This window comes from Tachysurus vachellii, chromosome 5 (assembly GCF_030014155.1).
Source record: "Tachysurus vachellii isolate PV-2020 chromosome 5, HZAU_Pvac_v1, whole genome shotgun sequence".
NCBI classification, from domain to species: Eukaryota; Metazoa; Chordata; class Actinopteri; order Siluriformes; family Bagridae; genus Tachysurus; species Tachysurus vachellii.
The window spans coordinates 22,068,672-22,092,330 of record NC_083464.1 but is presented as its reverse complement, the minus strand read 5'-3'; the positions used below and the strand labels follow the sequence as shown (position 1 = coordinate 22,092,330).

At 40.8% G+C, this 23,659-nt stretch overlaps 1 protein-coding gene across 1 annotated transcript; it reads left to right on the top strand.

The window, feature by feature from the left end:
- Positions 1-1,901: 1,901 nt before the first annotated feature.
- Positions 1,902-22,495, top strand: LOC132846045 (uncharacterized). Its single transcript, XM_060870558.1, is given in 8 exon segments — positions 1,902-3,835; positions 3,837-6,745; positions 6,936-6,989; positions 13,274-16,045; positions 16,300-16,324; positions 16,543-16,933; positions 22,032-22,298; positions 22,364-22,495. Coding segments are annotated over 8 exon segments (8,484 nt in total).
- Positions 22,496-23,659: the final 1,164 nt, after the last annotated feature.

Below are 23,659 nucleotides of genomic sequence, written 5' to 3'. Positions count from 1 at the left end.
TTTCTGGTATGGGAAGAGTGTCTGGTTTTACAGGTTTGTTCATTAAGACCCACATATCCTGTGCACTAATTACAAAAGAGCAAAAGAAAAACAAAACAAAACAACAACAAAAACGGTCAATGAAGTTATTATGTAACGGTACCTATTTTTATAGTAATTATTTTTGAGAGACTTTTATTTTGACGAGCAGACTGGTTTTCATGCGTGTGGCGAGTGTGGAAAAAAAGGGAGCGCGCAGCAGAAAGAAAAAGGGTTAGCAGAAGTGAGTGTTGTGTCATGTCTGAGAAGCTGTTCTATAAAATTTCTTTAAGAGAACTAAATTAGATCGGAGCTTTAGTCAGATAAAGGACAGCACTGTTTTGTGGACTGTAAGTTCTACACAGTTAAGGACTGCGTTTTGGGTCGATTGGTTCCTGAGAAGTTTAGCCGTCGCTGGAGTGAGGCAGCAACTTTATGCTAGCTGCAAGCACGCTCGTGGGTGCTCAGTGTCGGCTGCTGTGTGTGTTCGTGGTGTGGAGCACTGTTTTGAGAAGATTTGAATTTGAGTTTACCCTGCCATCCAAACGACATCTCAGCTGATTCGTCTCAAGAGTGATTGTTTATTATTCACTCCTTTGTGATTCATTTGATCGATTCATCGGGATACTGCTATTGAAAGAGGGAATTAAATTACATCTCTCGAGTTAATTGCAACGCACGCTACGTCAAGACAACGTATTTCTACTCATCATTCTACAGACTGGTATTTCCTATTTGTTCTTTTGGGATATCGTGGTTTGATGGACGGTACAGTTAAAACTTTAAGTTGAGTGTTTGGTGTGTGAAATTGTGAATGCTCATTGAGAACTGTTATTTTCTCACTGTTTTGAGTGTATTTGTGTTCAAAAGGTCAATTTAAGTGTTGTGATTTAATTCTGAAGTTCTAAGTGAATTTTGAACTTTAAGGAAAATAAGAGTTTTCTTTGACGAAAAGAAGGGGGTTTTCTTTTCTAAAGTGTTATACTATATACAGTACTGGATATATTGAAAGCAATTGTGTTTGGGTGACAGTACAAAGAAATCCACGCAATACATTTGTTTATGTAACTTTTCTGTTTATTTTTCTTTGATGTTTTCATTATATTGAGTATTGAGACTAATTCTTGTTTAAGAAATTATATATATATATAAAATAAACAAGGTTTATATTTCTTAATACTTACCTGAAGTGTAATCTTTAAGTGGAGTCTGTCAGGGAGTAAGGGCATCTCACCTACCTTAATAGACTTGGGGAGGGAGGAGTATGTGAACTTTTCATATATAATTCTGTCTCACATAGTTTTACTTCAGAAGGCTTTCTCGTGACGTTAAACTAACTGGAGCCTACCCTTGTCAGTCTGTAGGGCCATTCACCCATAAGGTAGGAAACAACATACAAAATCCATCGTGTACAGAGACTAAAAGCACTGGGGGCGGGGACAAAGATCCTTTCGTTACTCAGTCTTCCAGGGCAGCACAAATTTATTCCCTTACTATACGAGAATAATTGTTCCCATTACAAATTGGCGTCACGAACAGGATACGTATAGGCACATTTAACTAGTCACACGTCTACAGGCCCACAAGTTGCTTGTCAAGAAAGAAGATGGCTGAACTCGAAGACTTAAAAAGAGAGATGGCGGAGATGCAAAGGCGATTTGCAGAGCAGTCAGGGGCCCTTGAACAAGCCCGAGCAGAACAAAGAGAAGCTCTGTCTCTAGCGAAGGTTGTAATTGAGAGTCAAGCCTCTGCACAAACGTCTCCTGCTACTATCTATATCCCACGAGATCGGAAGTTGCCTGAATTCAGTGGCTGCGGGTCAAAACCTGGCGAGTTAAGTATTGAGGAATGGGTGTCATCGATTGAAGTCTGCATTTCAAGTCATGAGAGTGCCTGCTGAGGACAGGGTTGAGCTAGTAAAACAGCACCTAAAAGATGAAGCCAAAGCCACAGTGAAGTTCATGATGGAGGGAAAGGAGGAGACTGTTGATAATCTTTTCTCTGTTCTCCTTGACACCTATGGAGATAAAGTGCCTATTGGAACAAGGCTGAAAGATTTCTACGATCGTGCTCAGAATGCAGGTGAAACGATACGGTCCTACGCATATGACATTCGAGAACAACTGCATCGTGTTCAGCGTCGAGAACCAAATAGGGTGGCCGATGTTGGAAACGTCCTGAAGGAACAGTTAGTGCTTGGCTTAAGAGATGACTTTCTGCGACGCGAGATGAAGCGCAGGCTTAAATCTGAGCCAGATCTAACTTTTGTGCAGCTGATGCAAGCAGCAATTGTCTGGTCGGAAGAGGAGGAGACGCAGACACCTAGTAATGTAAGGTCCAGTACCCGGACCAGAGGAGTAGTGAATGTTACTGCAGTACAGGATGCTCCTTCTGCCTTGTCGCTAGAGAAACTGCATGAAGCGATCCAGAAAATCGCTGCCTGTCAAGAGGACTTATATCAAGCTGTGTACGGAAAAGAAAGAAATAAGCCACCACCAAGCCATCCTAAGAAACAACCGTTAAAAGACAGTGAAGGCCGATATATTTGTTATTCATGTGGTGAACCTGGACATACCAGTCGTTACTGTTCACAAACTGGCAAGTTGAAGAGAGAACTAGCCCGACCTCAGCATATAGTGGATTCAGCTGAAATGTTCGAGGATGAGTCAAGAGGAGCAGTGAAGAAAAGTCCAGGGCCCTCGTTGATTCGATGTCACACGGCAGAGTGGATGGCTGATGATACCGCTGAAAAACTGAAAGACAGTGCTTTTGGGGACTGCCTAGTCATTGACGTGAAGATTGCCGGTGTTCGAACCAAATGCCTCCTGGATACAGGATCAGAGGTATCTACCATATCCGAGTCGCACTTTAAAGAACACTTTGGAGAGCAAAAGCTGAAGCTATCCTCTGCATGCTGGGTCAAGCTGACCGCGGCCAATGGTTTGGACATTCCTGTCTTGGGATGCCTGCAGGCCGATGTAGAATGTCTTGGAAAAATACTGCCTGGAAAATGTATATTTGTCCTCAACGACACAAGTCCAGATGTGAAAGAAATGAAAGGTGTGTCTGGAATCATCGGGATGAATGTACTTAATGAAATTCAGTCTTTGTTTATCTCAGCAGAGGGAATGGAGAAAGTCAACAAGTACACTCGACGGGATGAGGCTCAGGTTCGGAGAGTGCTTGCTAGAGTGAAAAAGGAAGTAGGACATGATGGAAGGATTGCATATGTTAAAATTGCTGGAAAACAAGCTGTCACTATTCCCCCTCGTTGCGAGAAAGTGCTGGAGGGACGTTGTGGAGTATCATCTAAAATAATGAGTCAAGTGCTAGTTGAACCAGCAGCTGGAACAAGTTTGCCAAAAGGGCTTTTAGTGGCGCATGTTCTTGCTAGAACAGAGGACGGGAAGGTCCCTGTGCGTATGCTGAACCTGAGTGAAAAGACTGTTAGACTTGCCCCTCGATCCAGAGTTGCTTCTCTGTACAGACCAAAGGAGGTGATCACAAAAGAAGTGCTTGAATTTCAGGAAGATGACGGCGTACTTCATGTCAAAGAGATGGCAAGAGACAATGGACCAGCCGATGAAACCTCGCTCGCACAGTTACCGGTTCCTGTTGAAGTAAATTCTGAAGGGCTAACACAGGCTCAACTCAAAAAGCTAGTGGAGTTGCTAACAAAGCACAGAGACATTTTCTCTAAGGATGACCAGGACTATGGCTATACTACAGCTGTCTTGCACAACATTCCTACAGGCGACGCACCACCAATAAAGCAGCATCATCGTCGTATACCACCGCACATATTCCAGGAAGTCAAGAGTCCAAAATCTGCTGTTACAAGGAATCCTCACAGAGAGTAGTAGTCCCTGGGTATCACCGGCCGTTATTGTCATGAAGAAGGATGGAAGCGTACGTTTCTGTTGTGATTACAGAAAGCTAAACCAAGTGACGTGTAAGGATGCATATCCTCTCCCAAGGGTGGATGAGTCTCTAGATGCATTGGGTAATGCCAAACTGTTTTCTACTCTAGATCTGACTGCTGGGTACTTCCAGGTAGCAATGAGTGATAAAGACAGAGAGAAGACTTCTGTTACTACTCCATTTGGCCTGTTCGAGTGGTCTAGGATGCCATTCGGGCTTTGTAATGCCCCAGCCACCTTTCAGCGCCTCATGGGGGTGGTTTTAGGTGACCTAGCCTTTGATGTTCTTCTAGTCTACCTGGATGATGTTATTGTTTTCTCTAAAGACTTTGAAAGCCACTGTGAGAGGTTGGAACTTGTCTTTAACCGTTTGAGACAGCATGGCCTAAAACTAAAGCCAAGCAAGTGCTTTCTCCTACGAGCTGAAGTTAAGTTTTTGGGGCACCGAATTTCTGCCGAGGGAATAAAAGTGGATGACGAGAAGGTCAAAGCCCTGGAAATGTGGCCAAATCCCAAAAGTGTCAGGGAGGTTAGGCAAGTACTCGGATTTATGAGCTACTACCGAAAATTCGTCCCAAGGTTCGCTCAGATTGCTAAGCCTTTACATGCATTGGTAGGGGGAGGAAAGAAAAACAAACGCCCAGTAACTTTCTTCTGGAGTCAGGAATGTCAGACGGCATTAAATGAGTTAAAAAAGTGCTTGATGTCACCCCCCATACTTGCGTACCCTGATTTCACTATGCCCTTTACACTTACCACGGATGGAAGTCATCATGGATTAGGAGCTGTACTGAGTCAAAAACAAGGAGGCAATGAGCGTGTTGTGGCGTATGCAAGTAGAGGTCTGAGGAGGTCCGAGAAGAATGACAAGAATTATAGCTCATTCAAGCTGGAACTGCTGGCGTTAAAATGGGCGGTCACAGAAAAGTTCAGAGAGTATCTCATGTATTCGAAATTCACTGTCATTACGGACCATAACCCGCTGCGTTACCTTGACTCAGCTAACCTTGGAGCTGTTGAACAACGCTGGGCAGCACAGCTAGCGGAATACAGTTTTGAAGTAAGCTATAAACCTGGCCGCCTCAACACGAATGCAGATGCCCTATTGAGAATACCTTCCAGGGAGGTTCCGGAGAAAAATGATGATGGGAAAGATTTCATACAGCTGAGAGCTGATGAAGTGAGAGCATGCTTGTGGCCGGCCAAGAAAGTTGACCAAGAGGAATCGGTTAAAAAAGTGGCAGTTCAAACGGCGATAAGAGGGGAAATGAGTGGTTACAGCTGGAGTGAGATTGGAAAACAGCAGAGAAATGACCCTTTGATTTTTCCCATTCTTAAAGTAGTGACTGAGAATAAAAGGCCAAGCAGAGTGGACCAGAATGGTATGGAACCAAGAATGAAAAAACTTGCCAGGGAATTCGACCGTCTTAAGCTGCATCAGGGAGTACTGTTTAGACGCATTCTGGACCCTAGAGATGGAGAGGAGATCTGGCAGATAGTTGTGCCTGAACGTCTACAACGTGAAGTGTATGAGAGTACACATGAGCATGGAGGCCATTTCGGGGAGAGAAGTACCTTGAATAAGATGCGACGCAATTACTACTGGCCTACTATGTCTGCAGATCTTTCATGCTGGGTGAGGCAGTGTAAAAGGTGTACGCTAGCCAAGGATGTCTTTCCCAGACTTAGAGCTGCTATGACCTGTAGTAATGTCTCAGCCCCATTAGAGGTCCTTGCCATGGATTACACACAGCTTGAGCAATCTGCTGGAGGGTAGGAAAATGTACTGGTCCTGACCGACATGTTTACCAGGTTCACAGTCGCTGTTCCTACTAAGAATCAGACAGCCAGCACCACGGCGAAAGCCCTGCTTAAGCATTGGTTTGTTAATTACGGTTGCCCAGCTCGTCTACATTCTGATCAGGGCAGGTGTTTCGAAGCCAACGTAATCAAAGAGCTTTGCAAACTTTATGGTATAGGGAAAAGTCGCACCAGCCCCTATCATCCGCAGGGAAACTCTCAATGTGAGCGCTTCAATCGTACCATGCATGATCTATTAAGAACCTTGCCACCCGAGAAGAAAAGAGATTGGAAGACACACCTTCCAGAGCTGGTAATGGCTTACAACAGCCACGTCCATTCATCCACTGGTTATTCCCCATTCTATCTACTATTCGGAAGGGACGCACGTTTACCGATGGATGTGCTTGGAGAGAAAGATTTAGAAGACGATGAGATTGATAACCTGGACGATTGGGTGAAAAGTCACCATACAAGATTGAAGACCGCTGTGGAGATTGCAAATGCAGCATCCCAAGAAGCTTCCAGAAGGAGAAAGAGGATATATGACCGCAAGTCGTGCGGAGCTCTTGTGAGGGCTGGAGATCGGGTGCTATTGCGAAACCGTAAGCCTAGGGGTAGGAACAAGATTCAAGACAAATGGGAGAACACACCGTACATAGTGATAAAACAAAATCACGCAGACATACCTGTGTTTACCATTAAACCAGAGAAAGGGGGTCTGACAAAAGTAGTGGACCGGGATCAGCTCCGACATTGTTCGTTCCCGACACCTCGTACACACCGACACATAATGAGAGATCAGCCAGACTCAGATACTGACATGTCAGACATTGTCTGTTTTCCAGAAACTTCACAATGCCCTATTCACCATGCACACACCGGGGTGGATCAAGAGGGGTTAGGGGAAGTAGATCAACCTGAAGGTAATGAGGGTCAGGATAACATATCTGATTTGGATTTGAGATTGCAAGATAATTCAGATGATGCAGATATTTCTGGTGATGGTAGAGAAAGTGTCCCTGAACTAAGATGTTCTCAAAGACAAAATAAGGGCACTTTACCTGTAAAGTACAGAGATGACTATGTTTTATATTAGGAGTCTAAAACAAAAATAAGTTCTGTTACAATGTTGTATTAGTATCTGGGATTATGCGTGCATAACATTGTTGCCCTAACATGCTGTTTGTGTTTCAGAGATGGAGCTGCTGGAGATGGAGTGGCAGGGTTTAGTGGGGGGGGAATGTAACGGTACCTATTTATATAGTAATTATTTTTGAGAGACTTTTATTTTGACGAGCAGACTGGTTTTCATGCGTGTGGCGAGTGTGAAAAAAAGGGAGCGCGCGCAGCAGAAAGAAAAAGGGTTAGCAGAAGTGAGTGTCGTGTCACGTCTGAGAAGCTGTTCTATAAAATTTCTTTAAGAGAACTAAATTAGATCAGAGCTTTAGTCGGATAAAGGACAGCACTGTTTTGTGGACTGTAAGTTCTACACAGTTAAGGACTGCGTTTTGGGTCGATTGGTTCCTGAGAAGTTTAGCCGTCGCTGGAGTGAGGCAGCAACTTTATGCTAGCTGCAAGCACACTCGTGGGTGCTCAGTGTCGGCTGCTGTGTGTGTTCGTGGTGTGGAGCACTGTTTTGAGAAGATTTGAATTTGAGTTTACCCTGCCATCCAAACGACATCTCAGCTGATTCGTCTCAAGAGTGATTGTTTATTATTCACTCCTTTGTGATTCATTTGATCGATTCATCGGGATACTGCTATTGAAAGAGGGAATTAAATTACATCTCTCGAGTTAATTGCAACGCACGCTACGTCAAGACAACGTATTCTACATTCTCATCATTCTACAGACTGGTATTTCCTATTTGTTCTTTTGGGATATCGTGGTTTGATGGACGGTACAGTTAAAACTTTAAGTTGAGTGTTTGGTGTGTGAAATTGTGAATGCTCATTGAGAACTGTTATTTTCTCACTGTTTTGAGTGTATTTGTGTTCAAAAGGTCAATTTAAGTGTTGTGATTTAATTCTGAAGTTCTAAGTGAATTTTGAACTTTAAGGAAAATAAGAGTTTTCTTTGACGAAAAGAAGGGGGTTTTCTTTTCTAAAGTGTTATACTATATACAGTACTGGATATATTGAAAGCGATTGTGTTTGGGTGACAGTACAAAGAAATCCACGCAATACATTTGTTAATGTAACTTTTCTGTTTATTTTTCTTTGATGTTTTCATTATATTGAGTATTGAGACTAATTCTTGTTTAAGAAATTATATATATATAAAATAAACAAGGTTTATATTTCTTTATACTTACCTGAAGTGTAATCTTTAAGTGGAGTCTGTCAGGGAGTAAGGGCGTCTCACCTACCTTAATAGACTTGGGGAGGGAGGAGTATGTGAACTTTTCATATATAATTCTGTCTCACATAGTTTTACTTCAGAAGGCTTTCTCGTGACGTTAAACTAACTGGAGCCTACCCTTGTCAGTCTGTAGGGCCATTCACCCACAAGGTAGGAAACAACATACAAAATCCATCATGTACAGAGACTAAAAGCACTGGGGGCGGGGACAAAGATCCTTTCGTTACTCAGTCTTCCAGGGCAGCACAAATTTATTCCCTTACTATACGAGAATAATTGTTCCGGTTACAATTAGAAAAATGTAGCCCCTGCAGTCTTTGGGTTGTGTTTTACAACAAACAACAAGCATTTTGATATACATTCTATAATGTCTATTATACATATCAGACTGTGTGTCAGTCAATTTTTACAAATCTAATGTACATCATGCCTTTCACTGTAAATGATCAAAGGTTGCTCTGCATAATAGACGTGTACAGTCGTTGCTTGCTTACATTCATAGCTCCTTTATGATTGTTTTTAATGATAAAGTAACATAGCATTTATTGAATTTGTTTAAAAAGTCTGATCCATAAATTTCAAAGTTTGTTTCATTATTTTACTAAATTAGCATGTGATATAGTCCGTTAAATGCTGTGGTGTATTACTCCACACAGAGGGATGGGGTCCTAAAAATCGCTCTTCATTTCTTCATTACTTGTCAAACTGCTTTTGTCAAGTGTTCCCACAAAACTAGCCCTAGGTATAAATAATTGAGTAAATAAGTGAGTGAATATGTGTCTGTGTAGATTCAAGATAAAGGACCCTGATTAAGATAAAGCAGCTACTGAAAGTGAGGAATAGAATAGAATAGAATCTTTACTTGAAAAGTAAACAGGTTTTAACTCACTAAGAACAATAAGCTCCAATAAGCACACAGCTATTGCACCCTTATTATGTAGGCCTATCTTTCATTTACATGTACAGATTTGGGCAGATGCAGTGACTTACATCTTATCCGAGTCACTTGAGGGTTAAAGGCAGTAGTAACAGAGATGGGAGGAGTTCAGGTCATAACCTGCTGATCAGTAGTCCATCGTCTTAATATTAACTTAGTGTACTTTTACAGCTGCACTCTTTAAACTAAGTATAGTCCAGTGATACACTTTAAATCCCTTTTAAACCTACATTGTATCTACATTTGAAGGTGAAATATACACATTAAGGGTGCCAAAAATGAGGAGAGCTATATTTTATTACCCTTTTTAAGTCTTAAAGGATAAAGGTTAGCTTAGGTCAGGGCAATAGCACAGTCTCTTCAATGGCGTCACATTCAATCTTTATAACTCGTGCCATTCCTCAGTGTTTGTCGTATTTTGTGCTGGTATCTTGTGTTAATCAGATTTTAAAATGAGATATGATCATCATTGTGGAACTGATGACTGGAATCTGTGTTAGTTGTGTCAGAGGGCAAATAAAGTAGGTACTTGCCCTCTCACACAACTTGCACAGAGATGAGAACCTATTAACCCACAATTCTATTAATCTGTCCACAACCCAGTTATTATATGTTTTATCCAGGCTGTACTGATGTGACAGATTGAAAGATGAATTTAAATCCACAAAACAAATGTGTGTTTAGTTCTTCTGCATTCTTTATAAGAGCGATTGCTTTTGCCTGCCTGTTCAAAAAGAGGAAATAAATCTGTGTACTCTGAAAGAGGAAAACAGTAAAAATAATTTACAAATATTTTGAATGCTTACAACTGTTATAAAAATATACCTAGGTCATTTGTTGGTAGTTTTAGTTCATCTGCATTTCGTTTGGTACAATCAGATTGATTGCTTTTGCCTGCTGGTTCACTAGAGGGAGAACTCGCGGTTTTCTTCATTTCCCATAAAGTTGGCAGTGAAGAAACTCCGTGTTTGTCATTCTCTTACATCTCCCTCTTTTCAGGTAGCAGTTTGAACGATAAAATGTGACAATGTTCTTATGTGATTATAATATAATGTTTAAGAGTATATAGAGGGTAAAAGGATATCGATTGTGTTTTGTTGGAAATGTTAAATGTGTATTAGTTTAACGATGCACGAGCTCAGGTGTGAGAGGGCTCAAGGCCTACATAATGGCGCGAAGCTATAAAGATACATAACGAGAGAGAGTTTAACATTGGCGTGTTGTATTTAATGTTTAACTCAGTAATTTAGTGTTGATTGATGTGTGGAAAAGAAAAAGGTGAATATACTGTATGGAGATGTGAAAAGTGGATTACAGAATTGAGGTATAGATGCAAGTTAGTTAAAGAGCATATAAATGGTATTTTGAATTGTCTGTTAGGCATTACTAAAAAGCTGTATTAATTGATTCATGTCTGGATTATAAATGACCAAATATTATATATAAATAACTAAAATGTTCTATAATTAAGAGTGCTGTTCAAATGGGTAAAAGGAAGAAACAAGACAATGGATGCTGTTTTGCAAAGTTATTGTAAATTGTGATAAATACAAAATATTTTCCCATAAAGTTGGCAGTGAAGAAACTCCGTGTTTGTCATTCTCTTACATCTCCCTCTTTTCAGAGGTTTAACATTTGGAGGCACCGCTGGGATATACTCTTCGGAGGGTGGTCGTTGCTTACTTGGCCGACAACATCTGATGCAGTACATCCCATAAAACAACCCAGATCATTTGTGGAGTGGAAAGAGTTCCTGCAGTAAGGGCAAGAAAGAGAGTAAGATCTGCCAACCTGAGGCCACAGAGATCATCGGGTGAAACAGACGAGTTCACTTAGTCTCAAGTAAGCCACTACTACTTGAAAAGGTCCACTCTAGTGTCAAAATGGAGACCACAGTGCTGGAGGAAATGCAAGTTGAGGTCATAAGCATGTCAAATCCCCTATCCAAAGACAAACTTCTCAGTGTTTGTGAGTTCCTGAACATATCAGATGGAGAGAAAGTCCCATCTAAGTCACGCATGTCTCTGATCTCTCACATCCTTCAACATCTTGAAGAGAACATAGCAGATTTAGAAGATGGTGGCATGTCCGTACTGTTAAGCGTGAGAGATAAAATAATAGAACTGAGTACAGTCACTGAAAATGAGTCAACAGAACAAAGCCAACTCACCGAAAAAGATAGATTGCAAAAGGAGTTGGATGAACAAAAGTGTGCGATGAAACACAAATTGAGTGAAATGCAACAATTGGACGAATTGAGCACAAAACCAAGCATTGTCCAGCCTCAACCACAAATAGCTGCACCCTTAGTGAATGCCCAACATTTAAGCTCACCTTGGTGCAAAGATTTCAAAATTTCTGGACAAATCGTCAAAAAGAGAAATTGACCTTTTCAAGTCTGGCTCACCAGATTGAGAATGGTCTGAGTAGAGGCTACCCAGAATGTGAGATTTGTGATGCAGTCATTCGGGCCATTTCCCCTGGCTTACAGTTACGAAGCTATTTAGAAGGAAAGCCCAACCTGACACTACCTACACTCCGACGAATCCTGCGTTCTCACTTCCAAGAAAAGAGTGCAACCGAACTTTACAAGCAACTTACCTCTGAATGCCAAGGGAACAAAGAAACACCTCAGAGCTTCCTAATGCGTGTTTTGGATCTGCGTCAGAAAATCTTGTTTGCATCCCAAGAAGCAGAATCAGGCCTCAAATACGATCCGGCATTAGTTCAGAGCATGTTCTTACATACTGTACTCACTGGTCTTCAAAGTGACAGCATCAAAGTAGACATGCAGCTCCTTCTTCTTGATACGAAAACCACAGATGAGGCTCTCTTGGAGAAATTAAACATTGCTTGTGCTAATGAGGCAGAGAGACAAAAGAAAAAGAAAACCAATGCGCAGCACACAACTACTGTTGTGCATTCAGTTAAGTCCAGTGATGAAACCACTGATAAGAAACCCAGTGTGACTTCAAGTGCACCAAAACCATCTTCCAGTGTGCTGTCAGAACTTAAAGAACTGAGAACTGATGTAGCATCACTAAAAACACTCAGTGCTGAAATAGCTCACATTCGAGAATCATTGCAGCAACCAGCCTTTGCCTCACCACCATGAACAGCTCCTACACCGAGAGCATTTGACCGAGAAATTGTTCAGTGTCCAGTGCAACGATACTGGGCATCACCGGGTGCCAACCTAACCAAAGTGAACACTCAATTTCAACCTCAATACATGCCTCGACAATATTATGCACCGACTACTCGTTCCCAAGCAAGAAAGTGCTTCAATTGTCAGCAGCAAAGAACAGAGGACCGTTGCATGCATTGCTTTAGATGTGGCAGTAGTGAGCACTTCCAAGCAGGATGCAGAATTCGTGGCATTAAGCCTTCAAGAGAGTTTTCTTTAAATGGAGAGCGGTTACCCCCGCGGGACAGGGAGTAACCAGATCCACTAACCAGTCCCAAAGATGTGCAGCCTGTGGAAGAATAGAGAACCAAATGAAACAGTGTTCATGATGTAAAAAGGTACTGTATTGTTCTAAAAACTGCCAAACTCACCATTGGACTTAACACAAGAAAATTTGTGTCACCACATTGAGTTCAGTGTCAAATTCCTGCATAACCAGGAGTGTTCATGCCCCCTGCAGAACCCAAGTTAATCAGCATTCCTCTGTGACATCATTAGTTGGGAGGCAATGTCTAGTTGAGTGTTACCTGCAAGGACAAAGATTTCAAGCACTCTGGGATACGGGTTCTCAGGTATGTGTCATCGATGAAGCGTGGAAAGAGGAATACTTACCCGAAGTCCCACTGAGAGATGTTTCCAATATCCTTGAGGCTCCAAATACATTGAACCTTGTGGCTGCCAATGGTATTGACCTGCCCTATACTGGATATGTTGAAGTGACATTCAGGTCATCATCACAGTCATTGCACCAAGCTGAACTTGTCATCCCTATGCTCGTAGCGAGGGGTCAGAACCTCTCACACCCAATCATAGGTTTCAATGTGATAGAACAAATTGTGAGCTCCATTGAGCAAGCACAACCAACCACTAAAATAAACAAAATATTGGAGAGAACTGTGGAAGCTGCATTCCCCAGCTTAAAGAGGAGCAAAGTCCAGACATTTATCCACCTTGTGAGTGCAGAAAGCTCATGTGAATACATAGTAAAAACTACAAAAGTGCATGTTAGTATCCCGAAATGTAGTACTGTGCCCGTCTCATGCTGAGTGTACATGCAGCCAGTGAAAGAGGACAGCACACTCATTTTTGAACCTGATGTAAAACACCAGTGGCCAGATGGGCTTGAATTCACAGTCAGTCTAGTGAGGCTAAAAAAAGGAGCTCCAACCAATATCACAATGGAGGTGTACAATGACACGGATCATGATGTAACCCTCAAGGGCCAGACCCCGATCGGTACATTACAGCTTGTCAAGAATGTTTTCCCTGCTAGTATGTTTGAGGTGCCAGCAAACCCTAACTCTGTTGGAGTATGTCATATCCAGCCTGCAGATAACGGTCTTGATAACAGCAGTCCTAATGAATGGCTCCTGCCTGTCGATGTCAGCCACCTGGATAAACACCAGAGACAGGTAGTACAGCAAATGTTAAGGGAAGAGTGCCATTCATTTTCTAAGTCAGATAATGACATTGGGTGCATCAGAAATTTGCAATTGAGCATCTCCCTTAAAGATGATGAACCAGTTAATCGTACTTACATGTCTGTACCAAAGCCTCTGTATCGTGAAATGAAAGAATATTTACATGACCTCATAGCACAAGGCTGGGTTGAAAAATCAAACTCATCGTACTCTTCTCCAATCGTGTGCGTAAGAAAGAAAGACGGCAGCCTCCGTTTATGCATCGATTATCGGGACCTAAACAGAAAGACTCACCCAGATCGACAGCCAATCCCGAGGGTGCAGGACATTATGGACAGCCTTGGTGGTAACTGTTTGTTTTCGTCATTGGACCAGGGGAAGGCCTATCACCAGGGGTTTATGTCAAGGGAGAGTAAAGACCTAACGGCTTTCGTGACACCCTGGGGCCTATATGAATGGGTGCGTATCCCTTTTGGGCTGATGAATGGTCCCGCAGCCTTCCAGCGCTGTATGGAAGAGTGCTTAGAAGGCTTGCGAGATGAGATCTGCATCCCATACCTTGACGACACCTTGGTGTTTAGTAAGACCTTTGAGAACCATGTCCAAGATGTCAGAAAAGTACTGCAACGGCTTAGGCAACATGGCATCAAACTTAAGCCAAGTAAGTGTGAGCTTTTCAAATCTGAAGTCCGTTATCTGGGTAGAATAGTCTCAGCAGAGCGAAGTAAAGTCGATCCTGCTGACAAAGAAGCTGTCCGATCCCTGAAAGACAAGCAACCGAAGAATGTTGGTGAGTTGAGGAGAATACTTGGTCTACTTAGCTACTATAGGCAGTACATTAAAGATTTCTCTCACATTGCTAACCCTTTGTATGACCTGTTAAAAAGTACTCCAGAAGATAATGCCCACCTGAAAGAAAGCCAGAAACGATCAAAGACAAAATGCAAGAAACTTGGTGTCCCATCAAGTAAGCCCATTACCTGGACTGAACTACATCAGAGCACTCTTCATAAACTAATTGACTGTTTGCTCCAACCCCCTGTATTAGCTTTCCCTGACTTTTCACAGCCTTATATACTGCATACGGACGCATCAGCTCAAGGCTTAGGTGCAGTATTATACCAGAAACAAAATGAGAAACTTCGTGTGATTGCCTATGGATCCCGTACTCTATCAGCTGCTGAGAAAAACTACCACTTGCAATCAGGCAAGCTTGAATTTCTCGCTTTAAAGTGGTCAATCACAGAAAAATTTCGTGATTACTTGTATTATGCTCCAACATTCACTGTATATAGTGATAACAACCCCCTTACATATGTCCTGTCAACCGCCAAATTGAATGCCACAGGTTGCAGGTGGGTTGCAGAATTGGCAGATTTCCACTTCACAATCAGATATCGCCCAGGTCGTGAAAATATTGATGCTGACACACTGTCCCGATTACCCCTCGACATAGGAACGATGATGAAAGAGTGTTCTGAGGAGTTGTCATCTGATATAATAGGTGCAACAATCCAAGCTGTAGAAGCTCAAGAAGGTCCCAGCATCCCATGGTCAGTCTCAACCACCTGCTCATCTATTGAAGCCTGCCCAGTAGTTCCAACAATAACTCCATTGTCGGTGAATGAGATCAAAGAAGCTCAACTGAATGATGAGGATATTAGTCCTGTCTATGAATGCAAACTGTCTGGAACCAAGCCACCAGTGAAACATCTGAAAACATACAGCCTCAAAACAAAATGCCTGTTTCGTGAATGGAAAAAGCTTACCATTAATAAAGATGGCATCCTCTGCCGAAGCACTTCCACACGCACTCAGTTGGTCCTCCCCGAGAAATTTAAAGGAACAGTCTTGCGGGAGCTTCATGATGAAATGGGCCATCAAGGTACAGATCGCACTCTTTCACTCATCCGTGAACGTTTCTTTTGGCCATATATGCAGGCAGACATTGAGCATTATGTCACAAAAACATGCAGATGCCTGATGCAGAAAAAGCCCTTTCATGAGACGAGAGCCCCCTTGACAAACATTATTACAACTCAGCCCTTTGAATTGATCTCAAATGACTTTCTCCACTTAGACCGCTGCAAAGGAGGTTTTGAGTATATACTGGTGGTAGTAGATCATTTCACCCGATTCGCCCAAGCATACGCCACTACCTCTAAATCAGGTAAAACAGCTGCAGATCGGATCTTTAACGACTTTGCCTTAAAATTTGGCTTCCCTTCTCGCATCCATCATGATCAAGGTGGAGAGTTTGAGAATCAATTGTTTGAACAGCTCCAAAAATACTGTGGTGTCATAGGCTCCAGGACAACTCCATATCATCCGCAAGGCAATGGCCAAGCCGAACGTTTTAACAGGACGTTGTTACAAATGCTAAGAACGCTCTCAGAAAGTCAGAAATCTGACTGGAAAGACTCCTTGAATAAGCTACTATATGCTTATAATTGAACCCGCTCTGAAGTTACAGGGTTTTCTCCTTTCTACCTGTTATATGGAAGGTCTCCAAGACTGCCTGTCGACATGTTGTTTGGCTTGAATTCAGAATTGCCTACCTGTAATCAGAAAGAATATGTGGAGAAATGGAAATGCGGAATGGAAGAGGCATATAGAGAGTGCTAGAGAGTGTGCTCAAAAATCTGCTGACAGGAGCAAAAAGATCTTTGACAGGAAGGTAGGTGATCGTGTTCTTGTAAAGAACCTAACACTTCGTAAAAAAAACTTCGTAATTTCTGGGAAGATAATATTCATGTAGTTGTGCGACAGATGGGTGGTGAACTCCCAGTTTATGAATTAAAGCCAGAAAAGGGAAAGGGAAGATCCAGAGTCCTCCATCGCAACTTATTAATGCCTTGTGATCACTTACCCCTGGAAAATGCTCCACCTTCAAAGATCAGACCCAAAGGTACATTTGAAAAAGCCTCAAACCAGCCAGGTGGAATCTGATGATGAAAGTGAAGATGAAGTCGATTTCCATTATGTACCACCACAAGTACCTCAGCCAAACCATGTTGTGGAACCTGAAAGCCTCGAACCACTACCTACTACAGAGTCTGATGAGCAGCCAAGTGGGGTCCTGGAACAAGTTCCTGCTTCGATGTCATCTGTGGAGAGTGACCAAGAGGATGAAGAGCCACCTGCAGGTACCGAGAGTGCAGAACAAGAGATTGACTTACCTGTTGTCGAACAAGCTCCTTCTCCCATGGCATCCCCTGAAAGTGACCAAGAGGGTCAAAGAGAGGAAACGTACCAGCCACCTGGAAGGCAGAGATACCCACCAAGAGTACTTACCTATAATGAACTTGGTACACCGACTTATGATGTCAGGCAACTAAATGGGGTCTTCCAGACACCACAACAGATCTTACCATATGTTCATGGACTGTCTACATGGTTGCCACCTGTTCAGCAATACTGTTACCAGTTGCCTTTTTTGTATGGAGTCCACTAAATAGGAACCATGAACTGTTCAATTTGCATTACCGACTGTTACAGTCTGGCACCTTGAACTGATGGACTGTTCTATTTTAGGAATATTGTCTTGAACATTCTTTGAACTTGTAAGGTTCGGAAAGTATGGACTGTTTTGTCTAAGGAATATTGGGACTTGGGACTTTGAAAGTTTGAGAAATCAATGGACTGTTTGCCTTATGGACTAGTCTTGAGAGGCTGTTGAACTCTTGAAAACCAATGAGAAAATGGACTGTTGTTTCTTACCTCTTAAAAGTTTTGCACTTTGAAACATTGAGAGACTGTTCTTTCTGATAAGCTGTGTACTTGCTCCAGAAAGTGAACGAATAAGTTTGGGACAATCCATGGACTGTTAAAATGTTGAACTGTTAAAAGAACGCTTGCACTACAACATTTTTGTTCTGTGAGTGAAATACACTTGTATTGAAAGAGAATGATAATGTCGGGACGACATTTCTTTTGTAGGGGAGTGTGTGACAGATTGAAAGATGAATTTAAATCCACAAAACGAATGTGTGTTTAGTTCTTCTGCATTCTATATAAGAGCGATTGCTTTTGCCTGCCTGTTCAAAAAGAGGAAATAAATCTGTGTACTCTGAAAGAGGAAAACAGTAAAAATAATTTACAAATATTTTGAATGCTTACAACTGTTAAAAATATAAATATAAAATATAAAAATATACCTAGGTCATTTGTTGGTAGTTTTAGTTCATCTGCATTTCGTTTGGTATAATCAGATTGATTGCTTTTGCCTGCTGGTTCACTAGAGGGAGAACTCGTGGTTTTCTTCATTTCCCATAAAGTTGGCAGTGAAGAAACTCCGTGTTTGTCATTCTCTTACATCTCCCTCTTTTCAGGTAGCAGTTTAAACGATAAAATGTGACAATGTTCTTATGTGATTATAATATAATGTTTAAGAGTATATAGAGGGTAAAATGATATCGATTGTGTTTTGTTGGAAATGTTAAATGTGTATTAGTTTAACGATGCACAAGCTCAGGTGTGAGGGGGCGCAAGGCCTACATAATGGCGCGAAGCTATAAAGATACATAACGAGAGAGAGTTTAACATTGGCGTGTTGTATTTAATGTTTAACTCAGTAATTTAGTGTTGATTGATGTGTGGAAAAGAAAAAGGTGAATATATGGAGATGTGAAAAGTGGATTACAGAATTGAGGTATAGATGCAAGTTAGTTAAAGAGCATATAAATGGTATTTTGAATTGTCTGTTAGGCATTACTAAAAGCTGTATTAATTGATTCATGTCTGGATTATAAATGACCAAATATTATATATAAATAACTAAAATGTTCTATAATTAAGAGTGCTGTTAAAATGGGTAAAAGGAAGAAACAAGACAATGGATGCTGTTTTGCAAAGTTATTGTAAATTGTGATAAATACCAAATATTTTACCATAAAGTTGGCATTGAATAAACTCCGTGTTTGTCATTCTCTTACATCTCCCTCTTTTCAGAGGTTTAACACTGACAGTTATCTGTGTTGAAATATATAAAGAGAATTTGATAGAATTCTGTTTTGGATCTAGTGAAACTATGGGCCTCTGTTAAGATTTTCTTTTGGAATAAAATGGAGAAATTATAATTTGTTAAGAAGAGACACTGGATGTAAGTGCAGTTAAAGCAAACAATGTCAAAACAATGCAAAAGGCAATCATAATAAACAAAGGCTTAGTATTGACTGTCCAAATGTTTGAGAATCTCTTCTAATAATTCCATGAGGAAGTGAGTCTCACTGAATCAGATGCAGTCCTGTCTGAAGGCCGTGATGATTGTTGGGAAATGTTCAGGAGTTTAGGGTTAGTTGTGACCCGACACCAGTGTTAAGACTGAACAATGTGGGTATAAAAAGTATACATACCCCAACAAAATTCAAGTGAGAAGTAAAACAGTATTTTTTAGGCATTGAGGGAAAAAACACCTTTAAAACACCTTTAAAGTCATGTTCAGAAGTAATTGTCAGATGACTGTTATCATTAATGCAGTACAGGAGGTTCCTAAAAAAATTAATGTAAGGACAAAGCTGCCAAGAGACAAACAGCAGCATTAAAATAGTTGCAGGATTGCAAGTAATGTTCATTCCCTGCAGAGTTTCATATTCTTCACATGTCTGGGCTATGGGGTAGGGTGAAAACATGGAAGCCCATTCTCACTAAGAAAGAAAGAAAGAAAGAAAGACAAAAAGACAGAAAGAAAAGAAAGAAGCCCACCTAAATCTCCCCAAACCATTTTGGGCCTAATTCTTAAATACACATTTGAACACCATGGTGAAGCATGGTGGTGGCTGCATTTTGCTATAAGGCTGCTTCTTTTTAGCTGGGACTGGGATACTTCTCCAGATAGAGGGAATCGTGAATAGCTCCAAAAAACTATTTTATAAATCTATTTTTGGCACAAACACTGAAAGATATAACCTTCTATCATAATAACATCCAAAAGCACAAACTTAATTTAACAAAGAAATTGTTTTAGCAGAAGAGAAATGTTTTTGGAATGTTTTCAGTCAGAGATCTAGAGCTAGCCAGATCCAGATTCTTAATCCTAGAAAAACCTGTTAAATGTCTTGAACTAGTCTATGCAATTTTTGCAAGAAAGAATGTAGTAAAATGACTAAATCAAGATTCTTGCTCAAAAACATTGAATGCTGTGTTACTAGCAAAGGGTGCTTTAGCAAAATATCAGTTAAGGATCACACATTCGTAGGCAATCTTCTGCCCTAAAACATTTCCATTTGTTTTTTCCATTATAATTTGTTGACCATATGACATAAATGGTAGGAAAATATTGGACATGATTTATTTGTTTCATTTTTACATCTCAAAAACAGGGCTGTGGCTTTTTGTATCCACTGTGTATACTGCATATTAAAGGTGGGCTATTGTGGGTTGCAATGCATTGCAGACGCCACATATAGGATCACTGGGCACTTGAACAGACAAACCTTTAAACATACTCATTCATACAATTCTAAGACAGTGTTCCTATTAAAGTGTCTGGTTTGTGTTTTTAATTCACATTTGAAAAGTGACAATTATCCATATTTACCAGTCCCAATTTACTTTCTGGAAATACTACATGGTCCATGATCACAGGAAGGATTTAGGCAATATAAATTATAACAGATCTTTCCTAAAATTCCAGGATTTATTCTCACAACACCTGCAACAGTTCATACTTAATGAATGATTATCTCTTAAAGCATTTTTTTTTGCTTTGATTTATACTAAATGTATTCTGACTGTTGTCATACAACTCCAGGCTCCCCGGCTTGCAAGTTTACTTTGTGGTTTGTGTTATTTGGGTTCTCCGGGTTCCTCTGACCACCCAAAACATTTCCTTGTTTTCCAGTTGTGCACCTCTTGTGATGCAGGACAAAGGCGAGTGAGGATCCAAGTGCAGATTTTAGAGTTTTAATCGTCCAACACACAAATGCAGCTGAACAGACAGGCAGACAGAAACAAGGCAACAAACAGGGCTAACAGGAAATGGGAACAGGCACACCAACATCCAACATGCAATAACGACCAACACCAGGGAAGTGAACAAACAGTGTATATATAGCTGACAGGAACCAATGACAAAGCAGAGACAATCAGAGACAGACGACACACCTGAGGAGATGAATGAGTACAATTAATGTCCATGGAAACCAAAGAGTGGGCGGAGCAAACAATTAGCCACAGGGAAAGACAGCAGACAGAAACAGGACAGAAACACAGACAGACTCATTACAGCACCAGGGCTTCCAACTCCTTTTTCAGTTCTGGTTAAAACTAGTTTGCATTGTTCTAGGAAGGGAGAAGTTTACAGCATGGTAAGATAAAATCTTTCATGCTGGCCATTTTCAGCCCGTAAACAAACCCACAACTCCTAATGCTCCAGATACTAAACTAACCTAAAGAAGGCCAAACTAACCTTTTATTGCTCCCTTAATCATTAAAATAGTTTTCAGCTATGCAAGCAAAAGTGTTTTGTACTAATCATTTAGCCTTAAAAATTATTAACTTGGTTTAACAAACATAACATGAGTTTGAAACAGAAGACTGATGGTAATCTGAATCATCTGAATTTTAAATAAACTGATGGGTTTTTCTTTGGGAAAAAAAGGGAATTTCCAAGTGATCCTTGAACCTGTGAAACCTTTTAATTGTAGTATAGATTTTTATATGTAGTATATCAAGTATATGTGTATACATGATCCTTATACAGAAAAATTATGACTATGAGGACATCACTTTATTTATTTTTTATTTATTTCAGTGACTTTTATTTATTCCAGTGTTCACATTTTGGCCTGATTTCACTTTCATTACAGTAATGTACATTGTCAGCCATTCTCCTGGCATTTTGAACAATATAATTGCCATTATTTTGTCATTACCTAGACATTGCACAGACTCTGCTCTACACCTTCTACACTTTAAAAGACGATTATAAAAGGCATTTTGTATCTTTTAGATGTCTTTACACAAGTACCTTGATATTCTCCTGCTCTCTTATTAGCAAAGTATACGGTTTGGGATCGGCAGTGTCAGAAGATGCATGAACAAACATGATAAACAAGGCTAGGCAAAAATACAGGAAACAGTAAACAAAAATACAGCCAAAAACAGGACTGTAAACTCATAATCTAGTGACTCTGTATAGTCAGGACAAAAGGTAAACTAAATATGTACTTAAACTAAATATAATAAAAAAATAAATAAAATGAATATTAAATAAAAAAATCTTTATAATCTGTACTTGTTTATACTTTATACCACAAGCAGTTGTTTATACCACAAGTGGGAAAACATGTCTCATCCCCATCATCCTCAGCACTAGAGCCCCCCAAGGTTGTGTACTGAGCCCCTGCTGTACTCACTGTACATGACTGTGTGACCACTACCAGATCTATGTAGTGGGCCTCATCTCAAACAACAATGAGGTGGCCTACCTACAGGAGATTAAGAACTTGGAGACATGGTGCCAGACGAACAATCTCCTTCTCGATGCCAGCAAAATGAAGGAGCTAATAGTGGACTTCAGCCGAGACCAGGAGAGGAAATACCAACCACTAACAATCAATGGGACCCTAGTGGAAAGAGTGAAGAGTTTCCGGTACCTTGGTGTTCACATCTCGCAGGATCTGTCATGTTCCTGTCACATCAGCACTCTGGTAAAGAAGGCTCGGCAGCATCTCTTCCACCTAAGGTGATTAAGAGTCTTTAACCTGCCCTCTAGGGTGCTAAGAACTTTCTGAACTTGCACTTCCTGACGGGAAGCATCACAGCCTGGTTTGGGAACAGCACCAAGCTCTCCAGAGAGTGGTGCGGTCAGAAGAACGTATCATCCACACTGAGCTCCCTGACCTGAAGTCAATCTGCAGCAAACAGTGCTTGAACAAAGCCAGGAAGATTGTGAAGGACCTCAGACGTCCGAACAATGGACTCCTTTCCCTGTGGCAGTCGGGAAAGCGTTTCCGTTCCCTGAAGGCAAACACAGAGAGAATGAGGAGGAGCTTCTTCCCACAGGCAATCTGAGCCCTCAACCAACAATACGCCTACGGTAGAATCATGTCTCTATGGGCTCATACTCACACATGACACTACTACCTCAGAAGGACCTTTTCACACACAATACATTGTACTGCAGACATCAATTTGGAATACTTTTCACACTGGTCACTTTAGCACACCAGGACCCTTTTGCACACTGCACACAGGACCCTTTTGAACACCATACATTGCATACTGCACCTATCACTTTGGAGCTCTTTTCGCACTGGTCATTTTACATGCTTTGCACATTACCATATATACATCACATCTAAATTATATATAACATACTTATTCGCATTCCACCCCATTCATTGCACATTGTACAGATCAGTTTTTATTCTTACTTTTTGTGTTTTTCCTCATATTCAAGATTCATAGATCTACAGTATGTTTATTGTTTATTTTCTGTCTTTATTTATCCTATATTTTCTTCTCACTACAAGGAACAGTCGTAAAAGACATTTCACTACATGTCCTACCGTGCATGTTTATGTATGTGACAAATAAAATTTGAATTTCATACTTAATTTAATATCATGTCTTAGGCAGTTGTACATTAATTCAGTAAGAATACATATTTTTACAGCCACTTTTAAAGTGTGCTCAGGGAGGCCAAATCATTTACTTAATACGAATGTGACTTTTCATTTTGACAACTGATGACTTATTAAATGTTGACACTACAAACTCTTTTCACTTTACAGTAAATGAGATGTGACTGTAATTACAGTAGCTAGTAGTTCAAACTGGTTGTACATGGGTCACCTGGGTTTATTTGTGACGCATTATTTCCTGGTAAATCTTTATTCGATAACAAAGGCTACACCTTCCACACGTGAGCGTGCTGGTTGCACAGAGGTTACACAGAGCCTGAAAATATTTCATCCTGTTCTGACACATCTGCACAAAGTGTTAACGCTACATGAGGGTACTGATGAATGAGATGTTCAAAGTCACTAGGCGAAAGGCAGGTGACCTC